General features: G+C 43.9%; 2 protein-coding genes across 4 annotated transcripts in view; one reads left to right on the forward strand and one right to left on the reverse strand.

The window, feature by feature from the left end:
- Positions 1 to 23,124, forward strand: part of LOC144673735 (uncharacterized) — a 41,042-nt gene that overhangs the window by 3,539 nt on the left and 14,379 nt on the right. Inside the window, exon 3 of the mRNA XM_078535438.1 lies at positions 5,920 to 6,722. Within this exon, the coding sequence (XP_078391564.1) occupies positions 6,135 to 6,722 (588 nt within the window). The 5' untranslated portion in view covers positions 5,920 to 6,134. The remainder of the gene's footprint in view (positions 1 to 5,919; positions 6,723 to 23,124) is intronic.
- Positions 2,017 to 22,069, reverse strand: LOC144673729 (uncharacterized). 3 transcript variants are annotated; one of them, XM_078535433.1, is made up of 3 exons: positions 22,010 to 22,053; positions 13,274 to 13,473; positions 2,017 to 3,384 (listed from the first exon to the last, which is right to left on the reverse strand). In XM_078535433.1, the coding sequence occupies exon 3, from the start codon at positions 3,009 to 3,011 to the stop codon at positions 2,223 to 2,225; it is 789 nt and encodes a 262-aa protein (XP_078391559.1). In that variant the 5' UTR covers positions 3,012 to 3,384; positions 13,274 to 13,473; positions 22,010 to 22,053; the 3' UTR covers positions 2,017 to 2,222. The 3 variants fall into 3 exon arrangements, 2 of the variants coding, with proteins under 2 accessions (XP_078391559.1, XP_078391558.1); XM_078535432.1 differs by lacking the exons at positions 13,274 to 13,473; positions 22,010 to 22,053 and adding an exon at positions 4,408 to 4,482 and having other exon boundaries at positions 2,194 to 3,384; XR_013574410.1 differs by lacking the exons at positions 2,017 to 3,384; positions 13,274 to 13,473 and adding an exon at positions 20,844 to 21,178 and having other exon boundaries at positions 22,010 to 22,069.

A 23,124-nucleotide genomic window follows, 5' to 3' on the forward strand; every position in this document is an offset into this window, starting at 1 on the left:
GCTGAGACAGAACAAGATATAACAGCAGCAGGAGTTCAGGCAAAGGGACAGTTCACAGAAAAAACACTTCAAACTCCAAAATGATTGGAATGAAATAGTTTGTGAGTGACGTGGGAGACTCAAAATGTTTGAAAAAAGAATTGAAAGTCCAGAATGAAGAAGCTGTCAACATCACTGGAAAAAAATTAAATTAAGCTCGATCTGAATGAGATTAGGCGAACCGAAAGGATAATAAATTGTTCAAAGACCAGACCACACAGGAGTATCAAACACTTTTGCTTGAACATAAAAAGCATTTTGTGATGAGAGATGTATATTTTTGTGATGATGTTTTCTGTGTAGAAAGCTGTGGGTGTGTGTGGAAGGTTAATTAAGCAAGGGGGAGGTTACTAGAGAAAGGTTGTCTGAGGTCTAAGAGATGAAAGGTTAAAGGTGTTAGGTTTGTGCATGTGGTGCAGAGGTTATGGTGGGTTTGAGTTACAAGTAAATAGGTTGGTTCTGAAATTTGCGTTGTGATATCAGTGGGAAATGGGTTTTTCAGCTTTGAATTTCAAAAAGGGAGTTCAGAAGTAACAGGGGACATTTACATCTAACAGGGATTCCATGAGTAAATAGGGGAAGGCATATTAAATTTTATTGACCCAAAAGTAGAGGCAAAACAGAAAACATGAAATATTTTTATATTTGGAGAAGTTGAATTACAAAGAGGTGTTTCAGGACAATGGAACCTGAGATGAAAGGGGAAAAAGATATTTAAGGAAAGGGGTGTTTAACTGTTGAGGGTTGCTGTGGGGGAACCCACTGAGGTTCAGCTTCTCTGTGTGTGAGCGGCTGAGAAACTGTAAAAGTTTAGAATTGGAGGGAGCCACCCAGTGTTAAGCCAGAAGTCTTTGTTTTAGGAAACAGTTTATTTCTGAACCTCCTTTTGGAATTCCATATCAGAGTGGAAGTGCCTGAGAATCCGTGAGGTACACCTTTGGTAAAGTGAGAATAATTCCTTGACATGGGTAATGTTTACTGGGTTTTTATGGTCAAAATCTGTCAGGGGTTGCTGCCAAAAAGGTAGTGCAGTTGTCTACTTTTGACAAAGCATGTTTTTGAGGGTTGTTCTGGAAGGCTGTTTTAACTTTTATCTTGTGTGCTTAAGCTTTCCTTTTTAATAAATCCTTTAATTAAAAAAATTCTAAAGCTATGACTGGAGTTCTGTGCTTTTGAGGTCAGTTGCTCTTCCTCCTTGTTTTCGCAAAAAAAGTTTATTATCAGCAAGACAGACTTCACTCAGGAGTCTGGCTTGCTCAGCAATAACATCAGCTGTGGTCATAACATTTTGAGTGACATTCTTAAAATGGCGAAAGAAGATTTTTTACCAGTGACCTACACAGCAGATTAGCTTGGAAGCATTGGAAAAATAACAAGGAACTGAGCAGCCACAATCAAGAGATGATAAATGAAAGTTTAACCTCTGAGAATAGCTGGAACTGAGGAGAATTCTCCAGAGCACTGTGACATACTTGATGTGCCTTATGAGAGAATCATGGGGAAACTAAGATGTAAACCTGAGGGCACAACATATGTAGTTATAAACCATATTAAGTTATTAGTACTTGCTTTGTTTAGTTCTTTTATGTACAATAAAGTTTGTTTTGGTAAAAAAAACAAGTGAAATCTTGTTGTGTAGCTTTATTGGTTAAAACAAGGTGTTTGGCTTTCTTTTGAGAGTAGTGACAATGCCAAGACCGTACCTTGTTTCCTCCTTGGTTGAGACGTAATCTGTGTCCACTTCATTCTTCCACTGGTCGTATGGCTCAGACTCCGAGAGCATTCGTGGGTAATCAGACCCTAACAATTTCCACTTGCTTTCAGCCATTTCTCACAAAAGATGCTAGGATTGTAGGACTCTGTGTGAAATCTTATTTTCCTTGAGTTTCAAACCTTCACCATTAGACAAACATTCTCTGTTAACATATTATAGTACTGACAGCCTTATGGTAAAAGAAGAAACTGCAGCCAATCTTTACTTGGTATAGATTTATTCACAGAGTGAAACATTACAGGTATAGGCCTCCTGACTCCACTCTATGTCAGTAAGTGTCTCTTATATGGGCTTATGTAACCATCCAATCAATGCCCTTCACCTGTAGATACTTAACCTCAATTGATACAATTAACACCAACGGTCAGAGCATCTAAAAGGCTCTAATTGGTGTGACTGCCATGGTGTCTCAGCAGCTCGGATGAATGAGTGAATTCCTTCCCACAAACTGAGCAGGTGAACAAATCTCTCCATTGTGAACTCGCTGGTGCCTCAGCAGGTTGGATGAATCACTGAATCCTTTCCCACGCACGGAGCAGGTGAACGGCTTCTCTCCACTGTGAACTCGCTGATGTCTCTGCAGGTTGGATGAATCGCCGAATCCCTTCCCACAGTCAGAACAGGTGAACGGCTTCTCCCTGGTGTGAACTCGCTGATGTCTCAGTAAATCATGTGACATTCTAAAGGTCTTTGTGCAGTGACAGCAGCTGAACAGTCTCTCCTCAGTGTGAATTCCTACCTGATGGTCCACCAGCACATAATGTGTAAAGCAGTTCCCACAGTCAGAGCATTGAACAGGTTTCTCATTGGTCTGAGTACCTTGGTGCCCCAGCGGACTGGGCTGACTGAATCCCTTCCCACACATGGAGCTGGTGAATCGCCTCTGCCTGGTGAGAATACGTTGGTGTGTAAGCAGGAGGGATGAGTGAGTGAATCCCTTCCCACACTCAGAGCAGGTGAACAGCCCCTCACCAGTGTGAAATCGTTCATGCTTCCGCAGGGCAGATGACCGTGTGAATCCCTTCCCACACTCAGAGCAGGTGAATGGTCTCTCCCCAGTGTGAACTCGCTGATGTCTCTGCACGGTGGATGAATCAATGAATCCCTTTCCACACACGGAGCAGATGAACGGCCTCTCCCCGCTGTGGCTGCGGTGATGAGTTTCCAGTTCACAGCGGGGCACGGAATCCCTTCCCATAGTCCCCACATTTCCATGGTTTCTCCATGGTGTGGGGGTGCTTGTGTCTCTCCAAGTTCTACAGTCAGTTGAAGCCTCATCCACACACACAACACGTGTCTGGTTTTTCCCTGCTGTGAATGTTTTTCAGCTCTGTAACTGGTTAAAGCTCCTTTCATAGTCAGTGCAGTGGCACACATTCACGAGGGTGTATGCATCTCAGTGCTTTTCAAGTTAGATTAATGTTTAAAACCTTTTGAAACAGGCAGACATTTCTCCTTCTAAATTCATAGGCTGATGTCATTCACGTCCCAATGCGTTGGGTAACTTTGTCAAATCTTGACGTGATGTTTGGTTTGATATTTCTGTCTGTAAATCCTCCTCTTCTAATATCCTGTAAAAGGAGTTTACAAAAGTGATCACTGTCAGTAAAGGATAGAAATTCAGAATAGACAATTCTAATTTCTATGGAACATTCTTTCCTCCCTCAATCCCCAAAAGCTGTAAACCTCAGTCCCACACTCTCCCACTATCCTCACTCTGCTGTACCGAAAACACACCCTCCCAATTCTCCTGAAGGTTCTGATTCATGCTGATCGACAAATCCATGCTCACTGCTTCCTGTACTGGACACAGAGACCTGAAAATCTTCATGCAGGCTGTCAGCCTAATATAAATATGTTTATGTTACTAGACTAAAAATGAATATAATGTACAGTCCCGTATCACTTGGTTAGATGTGGAGGGGGCAATGTGCGGAAAAGCTCCATTTATGCAGTGAGTGGTCATGACCTGGTGGAAGTGAAGACAATCAATGATTCAAAATGAAATTGGATGTGCACTTGAAAAAATGAACTTGCCGGGGAACCAAGATATAAAAGGGGAATGGGGCTGACTGGATTGCTATACAGGGAGTCGGCATGGACTTGAGTTGTCAAATAGAATCCTTCTGTGCCGCAATGACTATGTGACTGGAAATATATAATGTAGCTACAGTACTATATTAGAAGATTAAAAATAACAAAATGTGTTATAGAACCATAAATATTATACCTAATATGTAACATATAACAACACTAGACATATCTTTGTTGTTATGATTCCCATGGAGACCGATAACCTTAAAATAAACACATTCCCAGACAAACCCAATGGAATAAACCGAAGGACAAGGTTTCACTTTTTAAATTTTTACTGTAACAATCAAACTAAAATCAACACAAATGAAACATGCATTAACAGACAAACAGGATTTGAACAGACAGGATAAATTTGACTTTAAACAGTTTATACAATAAAAAACAGGTTCCACAAAATCACCAGCATTTCCCCCCTCAGCATATTTGGCACTAATTCCAGTTACAGATTCCCACAACTCTCTGTATTTCCCAGGGGGGAAATAAAGTGTTTTACTCACAGATGTTGGACAGAGGAGGAAGGTTTAGTGTCTGTGTGAAGTTAATAACAAACGCTGTGCTGTTTAAAATCAAACTCAGAAATAAATGAAGGGAAGACATTTTGTAAACTCCCCCCCAGTGCGCAGACGCAGACGCAGAAAGCGCTGCTGACCCGAGCTGTCCGGAGCAGGCGCAGTGCGGCTGCCGCCAGCGGTCACTCTCGATCTATTTTTGGACCCAGCCAACCGCCGTAGACAGTGGGGGGAGGGAGAATTCGCCGTGCGGCTTCTCGTTCTGGCCGGGGCCGTCAGCTGGTTACCCGGAAACCTTGGCTCGAGGAGGTGCAGGGGGAGCGGGAACAATGGGTAGGGGTGGGACTCCCGTGTCTGCGCGCCTGGCCTGCAGACTGCAACCCGAAGACGTCACCGCGGGGCAGAGTGATTCCCATTGGCTGATTCAGGCAAGGTGCCATGGTGGACGTCACAATGCGTCGTTGGACAATGAGCTTCGGACTAAAACGTCCTCCTCTGGGTAACATCTGTGGGGAAATCAATGTTTCCTCATTTCTATTTATTTTCTAATTCTGGGCTTAAATTGTTGAATTGCGGGAATTGAGGGAAGGAGGTGAATCCAGGCAGGGTGGAGACTCTAGAAAGGTTGCCCCAGGACTCAGTAAAAAGGGTGGTTTGTCCAGGTAATGGCTGGTATTTAACGTGACAGTACAGTAATATGAGAAAATGCTGAGCTGGTTAAACCTTAACTCAATGGAGTTCAGAAGAATGAGAGGTGATTTTATTGAAACAAATAGGATCCTGAGGCTGTTTGACAGGGTAGATGCTTGGAGAATGCTTCACCTCGCAGGGGATTCTAGAATTAGGGGTCACAGTATAAAAATAAGTGTTCTCTCATTTAAGGTGGGGAGGAATTTCTTCTCTCAGGGGGCATTACTCTTTGGAATTCTCTTCCACAGGGAGTACTGCAGGCTGGGTCATTGAACACATTCAAAGCTGAGTTGGACACATTTTTGATCGACAAGGGAGTCAGCATTATGGGGACAGGCAGGAATGTGCAGTTAAGGCCACATCAGATCAAGTAGGATCTTATTGAATGGTGGAGCAGGCTTGATGGGATGAATGGCCTTCTCCTTATCCATTTCTTATAATCTCTCCAGGAAAGGAAGCAGTGAGCATGGATCTGTTCAGGAGAATTGCGACGGTGAATATTTGGCACAGCAGAATGAGAATGGAGCGATTGTGTGTGGGATAGAGATTTACAGGTGTGAGGGAACAAGAGATGAAAGAATGTGCCGTAGTAACGAGAATTGCCTGTTCTGAATTTCTCACCTTTACTGACAGTGATGACTTTTCTAAACTCCTTTTACAGGATATTAGAAGGGGAGGATTTGTAGTCAGAAATCTCAAACCAAACATCACGTCAAGATCTGACGGAGTCACTCAATTCATCGGGACCTGAATATCATCAGCCTTTGAATCTAATGGAGAAATGTTTGTCTGTTCTGATTGCTTCATAAGGTCTTAAAGTTCAATGTGACTGGAAAAGCATCAAGATGCACACGCCCACGTGAGAGTGTTCTCGTGCACTGACTGTGGAAACAATATTAACCATTTACACAGCTTGACAAAAACATCAGACCATTCACAGCATGGAGAGACTGTACACGTGTTCTGTTTGTGGATGAGTCCTCAACTGATCGTCGAACCTGGAGAGTCACAAGGACACCCACACCATGGAGAAACGGTGGAAATGTGGGGACTGTGGGAAGGGATTCCAGTCCCCTTCTGCACTCGAAATTCATCGACGCATTCACACCGGGGAGAGGCCATTCACGTGCTTTCTGTGTGGGAAGGGATTCGCTCGGTCATCCAACCTGCTGACACACCAGCGAGTTCACACAGGGGAGAGGACATTCACTTGCTCTGTGTGTGGGAAGGGATTCACTCGGTCATCCAACCTGCTGACACACCAGCGAGTTCACACCGGGGAGAGGCCATTCACCTGCTCTGAGTGTGGGAAGGGATTCGCTCATTTTTCCGCCCTGCAGACACACCAGCGAATCCACACTGGGGAGAGGCCATTCACCTGCTCTGTGTGTGGGAAAGGATTCACTCAGTTATCTAGCCTGCTGAGACACCAGCGAGTTCACACTGAGGAGAGACCATTCACCTGCTCTGCTTGTGGGAAGGAGTTCAGTAATTCATACAACTTGTTGACACACCAGCGAGTTCACACTGGGGAGAGGCCGTTCACGTGTTCTGACTGTGGGAAAGGATTCACTCAGTTAGCCAACCTGTTGAGACACCAGCGAGTTCACAAGTGATTACAGGGGCTGGATTCTGCTGTTATTGCTACTGGTATAAGCTACTAGTTCGACCTCAGCTGGAGTATTGTGTACAGTTCTGGGCACCATACTATAGGAAGGATGTGAATGGATTAGAGACAGTGCAGAAGAGGTTTACGGGAATGGCTCCAGGGATCAGAAATTTCAGTTATGAGGATAGGTTGGAGAGGTTGGAACTGTTCTCCTTGGAGTAGGGAAGGCTAAGAGGAGAGTTGATAGAGGTGTCCAAAATTATGAGGGGGCTGGACAGAGCACATGGGGAGAAACTGTTCCCACTCAAAGAAGGGTCAAGAATGAGGGGGCAAAGATTTAAAGTGAGTTGCAAAAGAAGCAAATGTGATGTGAGAGAAAAACCTTTTCACGCAGCGAGTGGTTTGAGTCTGGAATGGACAGCCTGGGAGTGTGATGGAGGCAGGTTCAATCGAGGCATTCAAGAGGACATTGGATGATTATTTGAATGGAAAAAATGTGCAAGGATACGGGAAAAAGGCAGGTCAATGGCACTAAGTCATAATGTTCATTCGGAGAGCCAGTGCAGACTGGATGGGCCGAGTGGCCTCTTATGCCATAACAATTCTGTGATTCTGTTAACCACATCCAGGACTGAACAATGTTCATTCTGACAGTTGGTGAAGTGGGAGGGTCAGAGGATTTCTTTCTGCTGGACTGGCTGGTCTCTCAACTTTGCTTCCAGTGGGCTGATGCTCTTTGAGCCTGGGAGTGCATATTTCCACTGAAATGATCCACAAAAGCTGATGAAGAAAATTTATTTTATCCAGGATAATAAATCATGTTTTTCCTACCACGACAGGTAGATCTAAAATATATACATTTGTCTCTGTTCCATGGAGTCTATAGCACAGGCCAGGCCAGTCAGCACAATTGGTCTATGTCAGTACTTATGCTCCACATGGGCTTCTACCCACCCTCTTCATCTTCTCCATCAGCATATCCTTCTATTCCTGTCTCCCTCATGTATGTATCTAGCTTCCTCTTCAATGTATTCATGTTATTCAGCTCAACCACTCGCTGCGGTAGTGAGTTCCACTTTCTCACCACTTGCTGGGTAAGGAGGTTTCTCATGAAATCCCTATTGGATTATTGAACCCCTTCATAATCTTAAGGACTTCCATCAGGTCACCCTTCAGCCTTCTCTTTTCTAGAGAAAAGTCCCCCAGCCTTTCCTGAGGGTTAAATGCTCTCAGTTCTAGTATTATTCTTGTGAGTTTTTATTGCCCCTTCTCCAGTGCCTCTATTTCCTTCTTCTAAATGGAAATCACAAATATTGACACTACTCCCAGTGCAGTCTAACATGGTCCTAAACAAGTTGACCTCCCTAGTATCTAGTGAACTAGCATCTTATACCAGTAGCATAACCTCCCTGCTTCTCAATTCTGTCCCTCTAGAAAGGAACCCTATATATGGGCCAACATTTAAGGAAAGATGTGAAATTCTTTGAGAGGCTGGAAACAGGATTTACAAGATGACAGACTTCAGTTAGTTGGAGAGACTGGAGCAGCTGAAATTCCTCTCTTTATGTCATAGAATCATTAAGATAAGGAATGGGACCATTCAGCCAATCAATTGCATGACAGCTGTCCAGAGTAAACTGGTCAGTCCTATTGTCCCATTCCATCCCCACATGCCTGTAGGTTTATTTCCCACAAGTGCCCACCCAATTTCCTTTCAAAATCACTCCATCATCTCTGCTTCTATCACTCTCATTGGAAGCAGATTCCAGGTCTTTGCCACTCACTTTAAATGGCTACAAGACTCAGAGAGCAGAGATGGAGCACATTAGGCCCATCGTGCTCATGCTGGCTCTTTGAAAAACTACCCAATTAATTCAGTCGCCCTGCAGTTTACTTTTGCTTTCAAAAATCTGTCCAGTTCCCTTTTAAAAGATCGAGCTGAATCTGCTTCTCGCAAAGTTTTCAGGGAGTGAATTCTAAATCACAACAACTTACTGTTCTAAAACAAATAATTCAGGATATAGTGTGTTTGAAGTTTCACATAGCATTCGAGATGGTATCAAAGACGTGATTATTACACAAAATTAAGGCTCAATCTTTATCAATGGTTTTGAGGAAGAGATTGAAATATATCCAAGTTTGTGGACAATCAGAAAAAAATGCATTTCTGTAGCACCTCTCAGGACCACAGGACTCCCTAAAGCGTTTTACAGCCAATGCAGCAGTTTTGAAGTGTAGTCAATGGTATAATGTAGGAAACTGTAGGCAGGTCTGCGTAATGAAATTCAGTTTTAAAAATCAATCGCTTTCATAATATATTCACTGTTATAAGTAACAAGGTCAAGGAAGCCATCTTAACCTCTACAAGGATTGTTGCCTTTTCACATTCTGCAACTTCACTTTATTGACTATATGTTCATTTTGTATTAAAGCCCATCATAAAACATATGATTATTCAGTAATGACCCTTGATTAAGTTATCATTAGTCACTCAATGCAAAAGACAATTATATTGTAGTGGCTGGATCTTTATTTTTAAACATTAAGACTGGAAAAGGAGACACGTCTAAGCTTTTCATCTTGCACTCATCAGGACACTTGCAAGAATATCAATATAAGGGTGTAACAACAATTTATACTGTATGTGAAGTGGCATTGCCATGGGGAATGCACCACTGATGGTGACTGACAGTTAGCTTCCAAGCATTGTTTGAAATTTAAACCAGGCAGCTTGACCCTGATTGGTCAAGACATTGCCCTGAGGAATGAGTCAGCGATTGGCTGTCACTTATTTTGTTTAGCTGAAACAGACACAATGTATGTACTTGTTCTTTCTGCCTGCAAAGAACAGGGACCTATGTATTAATATATGTAGCTTCCTGTACATACAAAAGTGCCACATTTCAAGCCCAACTGACAATCTTAAATTGGCTGTCAGCATAATTCTTAGCACATTGAAGGTAGGCCTGTGGTAGACCGTGGTAGATAACCCCCTGGCAGATTTCTCAACTCGTACGTCAAGGAAAGGGAGTTCATTTGACTGCTCCATTTCAAAGGTGAATTTGAGTACAGGATGGAGCCTTCATTGGTCAATATACGCATTGGGATTCTTACAGCTGCACACACTATAAGACTGGCCCTATCGACAACCTTGTAAATAGGGCGCATCAAAGGCATCCTGAGGAATAATGGCCACCCTGATCAAATCGTTTTGTGCTGTATATCATGCAAACTCATGAACGGGCCTAAGGCCATATAGGGAAATTGATGTTTATTGATTAGTCTTAGTTTAGATCACATGATCAAATTATATTGATCAATTAACTTTATGGTATATTATCCTTTTAAACTGTAACCAATAGAGGACGTCAGCATTTAATATCATGTGACTCTGCTTAGCTTCACTTGACAGATAAAGGCACTACAGGACTTTAGACACAATGGAGGTAACATACTAATGAGTTAATTACAGAACAACTGCTGAAGAGGCCCCTGTTGTATGCATTTCCATTTCACAGAGCCACATTGTGAGAACTTGCCACTTTCAAGGTTGAATGGGCAAGCTTACATCCCCCCACATCGTAATACCTTATCGAAACCTGGTGTTATCAGCAAAGGAAAGTTAGGAAAGATTTATTGTAGAGAGGAGGGAAAGAATAACAACAGCTGTGTTCTACATTAAGCTAGTTTTAATTCATAGTGTTTTCGAAGAAAGCAATTACATTTGGCTCAATGTATTCTTTGTATTAATCTTTGTTGTTAATTTTTATAACATTGTGTTTTGTAACTGTATAATCCTTTTAGACTTTTATCACTCAAGACTATGTAATAACTGAATGTAGAAGGAGACTTTACGACCTTACATTTGAAACACTAATCATTGATATGCACTTATATTTTATATGCACTCTTATAACTTTTAAGTATTACCTATTTTGTAATCTTCTGTAATAGGCCTACATAGTTTTAAGCAACTTTTCTATTCTATCCTTTGTTTTAAAAGTAGAGTAACAATTACCAACAGCACAAAAAAGAAACACCTAGCAAATGGCCTCGAAAGTCACTGATAAAGGTTTTGATTTAATAACGAACCTGCACCAATTCAGCAAAGTTTGAGACAACCATCTCAAGGTATCATTCATGAGGCATGACAGCATATTGAACAAATAGCCAAGGAAGATATCATAAAACCTCATTTTATCTTGGTAAGAAGTTATTAAAATAACAGAAACAAACTTTAATGAGGAGGATGATCCTATAAGTAACTGGAATTTTAAGGAACCAGTCTGGGGATACTGGTAGGTGACATCAATCGATGACAATCACCCTTGGGAACCAATCACAGATTGATCACACACCCCTTGAGCCACTTAGAAAATAGCCTCGCCTTGTTTAGGCCAATCAGAATGCAATATCATTGATCATACTGTGGATTGTGACTTGTAATGAGTTAATAAGCAGCAGCTTTCACCAAGCCGCACTGAATTTGAAACTGAAAACTGCTTGTTGGCTGAAAGCAGAAAACCAGAAGGCTCCAGAGAGAGAAAGAAGACCAAGTGTCGACCTGCATCCAAAGCTGAACCGGGAAGCAAGAACCGTAGTACGCCTGTAAAGTCACTGCCCTGCTGTGATAAGTATGAACTTAGAACTTATTAAAGTTTCCTGAATCACTTGTTTCCTATTGCCTGAATGGTTAAAGTCTCAAATGAACAAAATTGGAATTTAAGTTCAAATGGTACTGAGAACTTTCTGCTGTCACTTTCGACCCTGAAAAGTGCCCAGTCTACCTCAGGAAGGGCAAGGTATCTGAAAAATGTATGCAACAGATGAAGCTAGCAGTTTCATGCTGCTACTATGTAGCAGCAACATGAATGGTAGTCACCACTAACAGAATGCTGCCATCAAGCCAAAAAGACATTTTACCTATCACACAAATGAGTAATGTGGTATATAAATTTCAGTGCCAGTGTGATGCTGGGTATGTAGGCTGTACATCCCAAAGACTGGCAGATCTTATCAAACTGCATGTCCCAGCCGCTGTTCACAACGGGCAGGGTACAGACTGTAGACAACCAGCCCGTGCTTGCAAAACTCAAAACACAGTGGCCAACATTAGATGTGATTCTACAATTGGACATTTGCTAAGTAACTCTCAATGAACTTAGAATTACACTCACAACCAATTTAAGGTTGCCAGTCAGGCTTGCAATGTGGTGCATTGCGTCTACTGGAAGCTACATATATTAATACACAAGGCCCTGTTCTTTGCAGACAGAAAGAACATGTACAAAGATTGTGTCTATTTCAATTGAACAGAATAAGTGACAGCCATTTGCTGACTCATTCCTCAGGGCAATGTCTTGACCAATCTGACCCCATCCAATGACTTACTATTCCCTACTCTGATTCTATCAAACTCCCTAAGTATTCTATTTACCTCGGTGCTACTCTCTGATGTATCCCCCTTATCAGTTAATACTTCACTACTTCCCACTGGCAGTTTTTCTGCTCTCCAATCTGATTTTTCCTTCAGGTTCCTACCCCTCTCCCAATCTAGTTTAAACCCTCCCCAACAGCACTAGCAAACCTCCCAACAAAGACATTAGTCCCAGTCCTGTTAAGGTATAACCCGTCCTTCTTGTACAGATCCCACCTGCCACAGAACCAATCCTAATGCCTCAGAAATCTAAAGTCCTCCCTCCTACTCCATTTCTCCAGCCAAATGTTGAACAGCTCAATATTTCTATTGTTATGTTTACGAGCACATGGCACTGGGAGTAATCCTGGGATTACTACTCTTGAGGTCCTGCTCTTTAATTCCCTCCCTAACTCCCTAAAATCTGCTTTCAGGACCTCATTCCTTTTCCTACCTATGTCATTGGTCCCAATGTGCATCATGACCTCTGGCTGTTCACCCTCTGCCAAAAGAATGTCCTGCAGCCACTCTGTGACATCCTTGACCCTGGCACCAGGGAGGCAACATACCATCCTGGAGTCAGGTCTATAGCTGTAGAAACAACTGTCTGCTCCCCTAACTATGGAATCCCCTACCACTATACCTTTTCCACACTTTCTGCTCTCTCTTGTGCAGCTGAGCCACAATCTTGGCTCTTGTTACAGTCCTCTGAGGGACCATCTTGCTCAGCAGTATCCAAAATAAAAAAGCGGTTAGAGAGCAAGATAACCTCAGGGGATTTCTGCACTTCCTGCCTGTTTCTCTCAGGTACGATGGAGATCACCCATTCCCTCTCTGCCTGTGTACTTCTTAGCTGTGGTGTGACCACCTTTCTTAACGTGCTATCCACATAATCCTCAGCCTTGTGGATGCACCACAGACTCCAGCCGCTGCTCAAGTTCCGCAACCTGCAGCTCAAGTTTCTCCAGCTGGTGATACTTCCTACAGATATAGTCATCGATGGCACTTTGTGCCTGCACAAGTTACCACATCTTGCAGGATGCACATTCCACATGGCCAAGCTGCACTCCCATATCTTAAACTTTATATAAACTGTTTACTACAGTATGGTACAATATAATAACCAACCTGTCACTTACCAATTGTCTCTCTTCTCTGTGGTGAGTCCGGAAAGGCCTATACTTACCAACTAATCAACTTATGGGACTCCTGTCATGTCACTTTTGATTTTCTCTGTAAACTCCTGGCTCTCCCTCTCTCTGCCTTTTTGGGCTCTCTCTTTCTCACTGAACTCCTGCTGCTTTACAGGCTTCCACTGTAGCAAAGTAAGAGTCAGCTACTGCAGGCAGAGAAAAGATAGAAAATGAAAGGATCACCTCCTTCCCTCTTCACTGAACTCCCTCAACTCACCAAACACCAACTTAAGCCCTCTAATGCAGCCCAAAGCAGAACGGCAGATCAACCGATTCCACCTCCTGAGAGATACTGTAACCGGAGTAATTTTGTCAGTTTTGTTGGCTGTCAATGTAACTATTGTGACTTGACTGTCTATTGTAACAACTGTGATTGGGCCATAGATGGAACTAACAGACGTTAGTAAGCTAACAGGTCAAGAAGCCATTTTGAACTAATCCAGGAGACATGGATGACCAGAGATGTTCAGGTTATGATGAGAAGGAAAAGAGAGGCTTTTAGCAGGTACAAGGGAAGCAAATCAGCAGAGGCATTAGTGGCGTACAGACAGTGCAGGGTGGAGCTTAAGAAGGCAATTAGGAGAGCAAAGAGGGGATATGAGAAACCTCTGGCTGGTAAAAGTAGGGAAAATCCCAAGATATTCTATAAGTATATCAATGGGATGAGGATAACCAGGGAAAGAGTAGGCCCCGTTAGGGACAAAGGAGGCAATCTATGGGTGGAGCCAGAGGACATCGCTCGAGTGTTGAATGAATACTTCATATCCGTCTTCACCCAAGAGAGTGAGGATGAAGGTTATTGAACTCGGGGAGAGAGACTGCAAGGTTCTTAAGCAAATTGATATGGGGAGTGACAAGGTATTGGAGGTGTTGGCAGGCTTAAAAGTGAACAAATCTTCAGGTCCGGATGATTTGTGTCCCAGACTGCTGAGGGAGGCAAGGGAGGAGATCGCAGGGGCTCTGACCCAAATTTTTAATTCCTCTCTGGCCAAGGGGGAGGTGCCAGAGGACTGGAGAAGAGCTAATGTGGTTCTACTATTTAAGAAGTGTTGTAGAGGTAAGCCAGGGAACTACAGGCCAGTGAGTCTCACGTCAGGGAAACTATTGGAGAAATTTCTGAAGGAGAGTATCTATCTCCACTTGGAGAGGCAAGGTTTGATCAGGGATAGTCAGCATGGATTTGTCAGAGGGAGGTCATGCCTAACAAATTTGATTGAATTTTTTGAGGAGGTGACCAGGTGTGTCGATGAGGGTAGTGCAGTTGATGTAGTTTATATGGATTTCAGCAAAGCCTTTGACAAGGTCCCACATGGGAGACTTAGAAAGAAGGCAAATGTACATGGGATACAGGGTGATTTGATGAGGTGGATTCAAAATTGGCTTAGTTGTAGGAGGCAGAGGGTGATGACAGGATGCTTTAGTGACTGGAAGCCAGTGTCCAGTGGCGTACCACAGGGATCTGGGGATCTGTGCTCGGTCCCCTGTTATTTGTCATTTATATAAATGACATAGATGATGATGCGGGGGGGTAGGATTAGTTAGTTTGCGGATGACACAAAGATTGGCTGGGTGGTTAACAGTGAGGTTGAGTGTCTTGGGCTACAGGAAGATATAGACGGGATGGTCAAATGGGCCGATAAGTGGCAGATGGAATTTAACCCTGAAAAGTGTGAGGTGATACACTTTGGAAGGAGTAATTTGACAAGGAAGTATTCAATGAATGGCACGGCACTAGGAAGTTCTGAGGAACAAAGGGACCTTGGCGTGTGTGTCCATAGATCTCTGAAGGTGGAGGGGCATGTTAGTGGGGTGGTGAAAAAGGCATAAGGGACATTTGCCTTTATCAATCGAGGCATAGTTTACAAAAGTAGGGAAGTCATGTTGGAGTGGTATAGAACCTTGGTGAGGCCACAACTGGAGTACTGTGTGCAGTTCTGGTCGCCACATTATAGGAAGGATGTGATTGCACTGGAGGGGGTGCAGAGGAGATTCACCAGGATGTTGCCTGGGATGATATTCACGTTATGAAGAGAGGTTGGATAGACTTGGGTTGTTTTCATTGGAGTAGAGAAGACTGAGGGGCGACCTGATCAAGGTGTACAAGATTATGAGGGGCACGGACAGGGTGGATAGGGAGCAGCTGTTCCCCTTAGTTGAAGGGTCAATCACAAGGGGGCATAAGTTCAAGGTGAGGGGCAGGAGGTTTAGGGGGGATGTGAGGAAAAACCTTTTTACCCAGAGGGTGGTGACGGTCTGGAATGCGCTGCCTGGGAGGGTGGTGGAGGCGGGTTGCCTCACATCCTTTAAAAAGTACCTGGATGAGCACTTGGCACGTCATAACATTCAAGGCTATGGGCCAAGTGCTGGTAAATGGGATTAGGTAGGTAGGTCAGGTGTTTCTCATGTGTCGGTGCAGACATGATGGGCCGAAGGGCCTCTTCTGCACTGTGATTCTGTGATAGTAATATAAACCAGTTACTGCATGAATGGAAACCGGCCAGGAATGATTGAACAAAGTAGTGAGACTCAACTGTGAGACAGTTGAAGGATAAGCAATTAATCAATAGATGTATTGGTAAAGACTGGACATATAACCTGGGACAGAAAGTCTGTAATGCTTACACATAATTTTAAATGTACTAAATGTACATTATAAGACAGTGCATTGTAAAATGATCTTTCACAGACCAATCTAAAAAGATGAGTTGTGCTAAGTCGAAGTCTTTATGTCCTTGGGGAGTAACATAAAGATGGGTAAAGAATAAGGCATTATTCAAGAATTATTAAAAATCAGATACTGAAATATAGGGAGTAGCCCCATTTTATTACTGTGTGGAAAGATGGTCACATATGTGAGAAACAAATTATAAATAAGCAGACAGTTAATTATTGTTTGACAGTTAGGCTAATTTGAGATAAGAAAATATGAGTTACGGGGATCAAATGAAGGTGTGGAGAAGCCATTTTGCTGGCATGTTATCCACGCACTGAGTGTTTGAGACGGGATTCTGAAAGATCGACTGTCGACGGCCGAGCAGAGGGTTAGCATCACTTCACACCTTCAGCTTGATCACCCGAGGAAGGTGTGAGAAGTCTGCTTAGTTGTTAAGATTTTTCCTTTTACTGTTAATTGAAACTTAGTTTTCTAATTTTTTAACTTGTTACCTTTCTACCTTTTAATTGTTAATAAATCTTTTAAATTTACCATCTGAAGTATTCAGTCTTCTCCGATGATTGAGTCTAGTGTGAACCAAATGATTTATTAGATAATACACAATTGGGGACATCAGGTCAAATGAGTTGTACCCCATAAATTAATTGTAATGCCCTTTACACCATGAGCTCTAATTTTGTGCAGTAACCTTTGATGTGGCACTTTGTCAAATGCCTTCTGGAAATCGAAGTACAGCACATCCACAGGTTCCCCTTACCTTGTTGCTTGTTACTTCCCCAAAGAACACTTATAAATCAGTCAGGCATGATTTCTGTTTCACAAAACCATGTTGACGCTGCCTGATTACATTGAGACTTTTTAAGTGCCCATTAGAACCTCCTGAATAATAGATTCTAGGATTTTGCCAATGACAGATGTTAAACTAACTAGCCTGTAGTTTCCTGCTTTCTGTCTCCCTCCTTGAATAGAAGAGTCACATTCACTATTTTCCAATCTGATGAGATCTTTCCAGAATCTAGGGAATTTTGGAAAATTAAAACCAATGCATCTACTATTTCAGCAGCCACTTCTTTTTAGACCTTAGGATGAAGTCCATCAGGACCAAGGGACTTGTCAGTTTTTAGTTCTAATAATATTCTCGGTCCCCTTTCCCTGGTGCCTGTTATAAGTTCCCTGTAATTGTTTTAAGTTCCTCTCTCTCTTTCACCTCCTGATTCACAATCATTTCTGGCAGGTTATTTGTATTCTTTGCAGTGAAGACAGGTGCTAAAATTTGTTGTGTTTGTCCGCCATTTCCTTATTTTCCATTATTAATTCCCCAGACTCACTCTCTAGAGGACCAATGCTCACTTTACTGATTCTTTTCCTTTTTAAATACTTGTCGAAACTCCACCTGTTTTTATATTTCTAGCTAGCTTTCTCTTGTAGTCTAATTTCTCCCTCTTTATTAATCTTTTAGTCATTCTTTGCTGTTCCTTTTATTCTTTATACGGTATTATAAAAACTGCAGCATTCCAATTGTTGTTGACGGTTCCCGTGTGTTCGGCTCTCAGCTGCAGGCAGCGCCTGGTTCAGTTTTACCCAACACATCTATGTCTGTGATGTCGCATTCATCTCACATTTATAAAGCTACTTTCACGCAGTGAGAAACATCCCAAAGGGCTTCACAGGAGTGATGACCCTGAGCCACATAAGGAGATGTGAGGATGTTAAACTGAGGGTCCTGTCTGCTCTCTCAGGAGGATGTGAAAGATCCCATGGCTGCTATTTTTAAGGAGAGCAGGGGCGCACTCCATGGTGAGGGCAATATTTCACCCTCAACCAATCTGACTAAAAACAGGTCATCCCTGGTCATGATCACATTGCTGTTGTGGAGGTTTGCTGCGCACAGAGATGTCCTGAGATTGTGAAAGGCACTTTACAATTCTGTCAACTCCAGCCCGGATAATGTGATTAGCAACAACACTTACCCAATATCATAATTAACAAGGTTCACTCCTGAATCTGATTAACAGCAGCAGAATTTGAACAGTGCAGTCACGTGTGAATTCGCTGGTGTGTCAGCAGGTTAGAAGATCGATTAAATCTCTTCCCACACACGGAGCAGGTGAAGGGCCTCTCCCCAGTGTGAACTCGCTGGTGAGTCAGCAGGTTGGATGAATGAGTAAATCCCTTCCCACACACGGGACAGGTGAAGGGCCTCTCCCCAGTGTGAACTCGCTGGTGTCTCAGCAGGTTGGATGATCGATTAAATCCCTTCCCACACACGGAACAGGTGAATGGCCTCTCACCAGTGTGAACTCGCTGGTGTGTGAGCAAGTGGGATGGTCGTGTGAATCCCTTTCCACATTCAGAGCAGGTGAAGGGCCTCTCCCCAGTGTGAACTAGCTGGTGTGTCAGCAGGTTGGATGACTGGGTGAATCCCTTCCCACATTTGGAGCAGGTGAACGGCCTTTCCCCAGTGTGAACTCGTTCATGTACAGTAAGTTCAGATGATCGTCTGAACCCAGTTGCACAGTGAGAGCACCTGAACGGTCTCTCATCAGTGTGAATGCGTTGATGATATTGCAGATCCCCAGAACCTTTGAAGCACTTTCCACAGTCTGGACATTTAAAAGGTCTCTCGTCAGTGTGAACCCGTTGATGTGTCAGAAGGTGGGGCGATGTCCTGAACCTCTTCCCACACTGTGAGCAGCTGAACGGTGCATACCCGGTGTGAATGCGCTGGTGCTCCCTCAGTCCATGTGGGTTTTTAAAGCTCTTTTCACAGTCAGGGCATTTAAACTCTCTCTTTTCAGCGTGGACTTGCTGGTGTTTCAGCAGGTGGGATGAGAGAGTGAATCCTTTTCCACACACGGAGCAGGTGAACGGCCTCTCCCCAGTGTGAAGTCGCTGGTGTCTCTGAAGGCAGACTAACTGAATGAATCCCTTCCCACACATGGAGCAGCTAAATGGCCTCTCCCCGGTGTGACTGCGTCGATGAGTTTCCAGATCAGACGGGGATCTGAATCCCTTCCCACAGTCCCCACATTTCCACGGTTTATCCCTGGTGTGAACGGTACTTTTTGCTTCCATGTTCAAAGGATGATAATATTCAGGTCCTGATGAATCAAGTGACTCTGGCTGATTTTGATGTGATAGTGGTTTGACTTTCCAAACTGAAAATCCTTCTAATACTCTACAAAATGAATTTAAAACATAAACAAGGAACTGTGAAACAGAACCGACAAAAACACAAGGACAGGCTGTGACATTGAGGTGAATGAATCTGGTAATTTGTGGGACCAGCACGTGGAAAATGTGACCATGGAAGCTACCAGATTGTCATAAAAACCCAGCTGGTTCACTAATGTCCTTAAGGGAAGGGAACCTGCCTCCCAGTCTGGACCTACACAAGATTCTGGCCTCTACGGGAGAAGAGAGAGTGAGAGGTGGAGGAGGGGAAAAGGAGACGGATTTCATAGATCTGCAATTCAACCAGAATTTGGAAATTCCAAACCCATGGCCCCCACCACCTGGAAATACAAGAGCAGCTGGTGCATGGAGAAAACCATCGGCTTTAAGACGCACAGCATAGAGTTCACACTGGGGAGAGGCCAGACATCTGCTCCACATGTGAGAAGGGGTTTAATCCATCATCCATCCAGCTGACACACCAGCGAGTTCAGCAATGACTCCGGGGGTTGGATTCTGCTGTTCATCACATCCAGGACTGAACCATGTTCATTCTGATAGTGTGGGTTTGTTTCTGCTGATGTTAATAATCTCTGTAACCGGACTGGTGATTTAATATTCTGGAAATTGCCTTGTTTTACTTTGTAACCCTTACTCTTCAAATGAAGCATCTTTCTTCAGCCTACAACAAACAGTAATTTACTTGTAATTTTTTCCATTTAGTTTCTTTATTCAGTGCTCACCATATGGTCTGCTCTACGTTGGGAAGATCAAACACAGATTGGGTGATCACTTTGTGGAACAACCTCTGTTCAGTCTGTGAGCTTGACCATGAGCTTCTGGTCACTTGTCATTTTAATTCTCTGCTCCACTCCCACTCTGACCTCTCTGTCCTTGCCCCCCCCCTGATCTGTTCCAATGAAGCTCAATGGGAGCTTGAGGAAAAGCAGCTCATCTTTCGATTCAACACTTTACAACCTTCCAGAACTCAACATCGAGTTCAGCAGTTTCTGCACCAACAGGGAGTTGTCAGGATCAGGAACTCTTGACCTGAAAAGGTGCTGGAACCTGATTCTACAGGGAATTTTAAAAGGAAGTTGACAGGGACTTGAGAATGAGGAACTTACTGATTACAAACAGAATGCATGTGTGTGGGTCTAAACATGACTGCTCTTTCAAAGAGACAGCAGAAGCACAAAGGGTTGAATGGCCTTTCTGTGCCGTAAGTTTCTATGATTCTAGGGGATGGCTATTTAGTCCCTCGTGCCTGTTCCACCATGAAATGAAAACGTGGCTGATCTGTGATCTAACTCTATACACTTGCCTTTGCTCCACATCCATTAATACCTTTGGTTAACAAAGATTGTTCAATGTCAGATTTAACATTAACATTGATCTTGCATCAACTGCTGTTTGTGGAACAGAGTTCCTCACTTCTACCTACCTTTGTGTGCAGAGGTGTTTGCTAACTTCACTTCTGAAAGGTTCAGCTCTCATGTTTACATTATGCCCACTATTGCGTTGATATCCTCTTTAACCAGCAATGCAATTCCACCACCTTTTCCTTTTTGTCTGACCTTCCTAAACACTGAATACCCCTGGATGTTCAGTTCTCATCCCTGGTTGATGCAAGATCAATGTTAATGTTAAATCTGACATTGAACAATCTTTGTTAACCAAAGGTATTAATGACATTGAACAGTCCCAGATTCCCCAACTGGTGGAAATTGTTTCTCTCTATCTATCCACTCAGTTCCAATTAATATTTTGACAACTTTGATCAAATCACCCCTTAATCTTCTAAATTCCAGTGAATACAACCCAACTTTGTGTCATCTCGCCTCACAATTTAACACTTGGAGTCCAGGTATCATTCAGGTAAGTCTGTGCTGCACTCCCTCCAAGGAAAATGTATCCTTCCTGCCCAGAACTGAACACCGTTCTCCAGATGTCGTCTGACCAGGGCTTTGTGTATCCAGATGCTTTTCCAGTCACAGTGATACCTGAAATTAATTTATTAGGAGAGATGACTGAAACTCGGATTGTGTTTCCAGGAATTTATCCAAGATAGAGAGAAATTATTTCTGTTAACTGGGGAGTTGTGGACTAGGGGCATAGTCTAAAAATTGTAGCCAGGTCTTTCAGATTGAAATGGGGTAACAATTGTTGACACAAAAACAAAAGTTTGGAATTCTCTCCCACAAATGACAATTCCCTCACCAATATGGCCACCCATTTACACCCCCACCCCCCACCTTCCCCTCCCAAGATGGTGACAGGCAGTTGCCTGCATAAACCAGGCCTCTTACCAGGGTTTCCAGTCCCACAGCCACCATGTTTTTTTAATTCTATGATGGGTTGTGGGCATTGCCCATTCCTAATAGCCCTGGAACTGAGTGGCTTGCTGGACGGTTTCAGAGTGAACCACTTCACTGTGGGTCTGGAGTCACATGTAGGTTGGCAGATTTCCTTCCCTGAAGGGGCGCTGGTGAACCAGATGAGGTTTTAAAACAACCCATGATAGTTTTATGGTCACTATTTCCGAGACGAGGTTTATATTCCAGATTTATTCGCTGAATTGAATCCATATCCTCAGAACAGGGTCTCTGGGTTTCTAGCCCAGTGACATTACCACTAGGCCATCGTCTCCCCGAGCCCCGAGCTCGCGCGCGGTTTCCAGGCTCTCCCCGGTTCATAATCTCCACCCGCCCTCTGAGCTCGCGCGCGGTTTCCAGGCTCCCCCCGGTTCATAATCTCCACCCGCCCTCTGAGCTCGCGCGCGGTTTCCAGGCTCCCCCCGTTCACAACCTCCAGCCGTCGGCTTCATTTCTCACCCTTTGTGATCTTAACCCGACCGCCTTCTTCCAGCTCCGATTCCAGTTCTGCGCATGCTTCAGTCGCAGCCTAGCCCCGCCCCTCCATCACTCCGATTGGCTCGAGAACCAAACGCAGCCGCGGACACGCCCCCTCCTGCTATTGGCCTGTCGCTGCTGTCAATCAGCCGGCATTGTGAGCTGACAGGTGGGAGGTCACTGTCGGGAGCGGGTTAATAAACCCCGGGCGGGGGGGGCGGGGTTTACAAATCCCGAATGCGGCGCCAGTTAAACAATGAACATTCTCCACTCTCACTATCCGCCGCTTCCGGCTTCTCTCTGAATCCTCCCAATATACTGAACACCAATGTGTTCACTCTGTTCCAATATTCTGAATGTGAGAATACCTTTACAAAAAGCAATGACCTGCTGAGACACCAGCGTATTCACACTGCACTCTCACTGAGACTCACAGTGATGGAAAACTGTCTCACCCCTGTACACAAACTGCCTTTGGACTGTGGCTGGGAGCTCCTGTCTGTTGGGTGTCAGATAGAAACTCGGCTTAAACTGTCACCCAACTGTCTCCAGGAGCAGCTGAGAAAACAAACTGTAGAATCCAATCGGACAGAATGACCCATCAGACAATCAATGTACAGGTTAAACCTTCCTTCCAGCCTCTGATCAAACACTTCTCCCTTTAAAACCAGGGTTCAATGTTCAGATACACACCGAGACAGAGATTGCTGACACTCAAGAACACTTCCCAGTGTCAAATAATCAGTCTGTTGTGAGTCCTTCACACAAGGGGCTGCTTCCTGGCTCCGTCTCCATGTGTGTCAGCTCACAAGGGCGTGACTCAGCACCGTGTCAGCATCTGACCGCCCCTATATCACGCTTCAGCAGCTGGGGCCCAGGCATCCAGAGTGGGGGAAGTTCTGTATGAGAGTTTCACTGTTTTCTGTCACTGTGAGCCTCAGGGAGCAGCAGTACACTGCAGCGTCGGTCAGCTGCAGCCCCCACATAGTTAATGTGGTTAATTTAGTCCGATTTCGAGCTCTGCAATTTGGCAAATTGGATCCAAAATTGGCTTAGTGGCAGGAGGCAGAGGGTGATGGTCCAAAGTTGTTTTTGTG

The sequence above is a fragment of the Cetorhinus maximus genome, unplaced genomic scaffold (genome assembly GCF_964194155.1).
Source record: "Cetorhinus maximus unplaced genomic scaffold, sCetMax3.hap1.1 HAP1_SCAFFOLD_456, whole genome shotgun sequence".
In the NCBI taxonomy this organism is placed as follows: domain Eukaryota; kingdom Metazoa; phylum Chordata; class Chondrichthyes; order Lamniformes; family Cetorhinidae; genus Cetorhinus; species Cetorhinus maximus.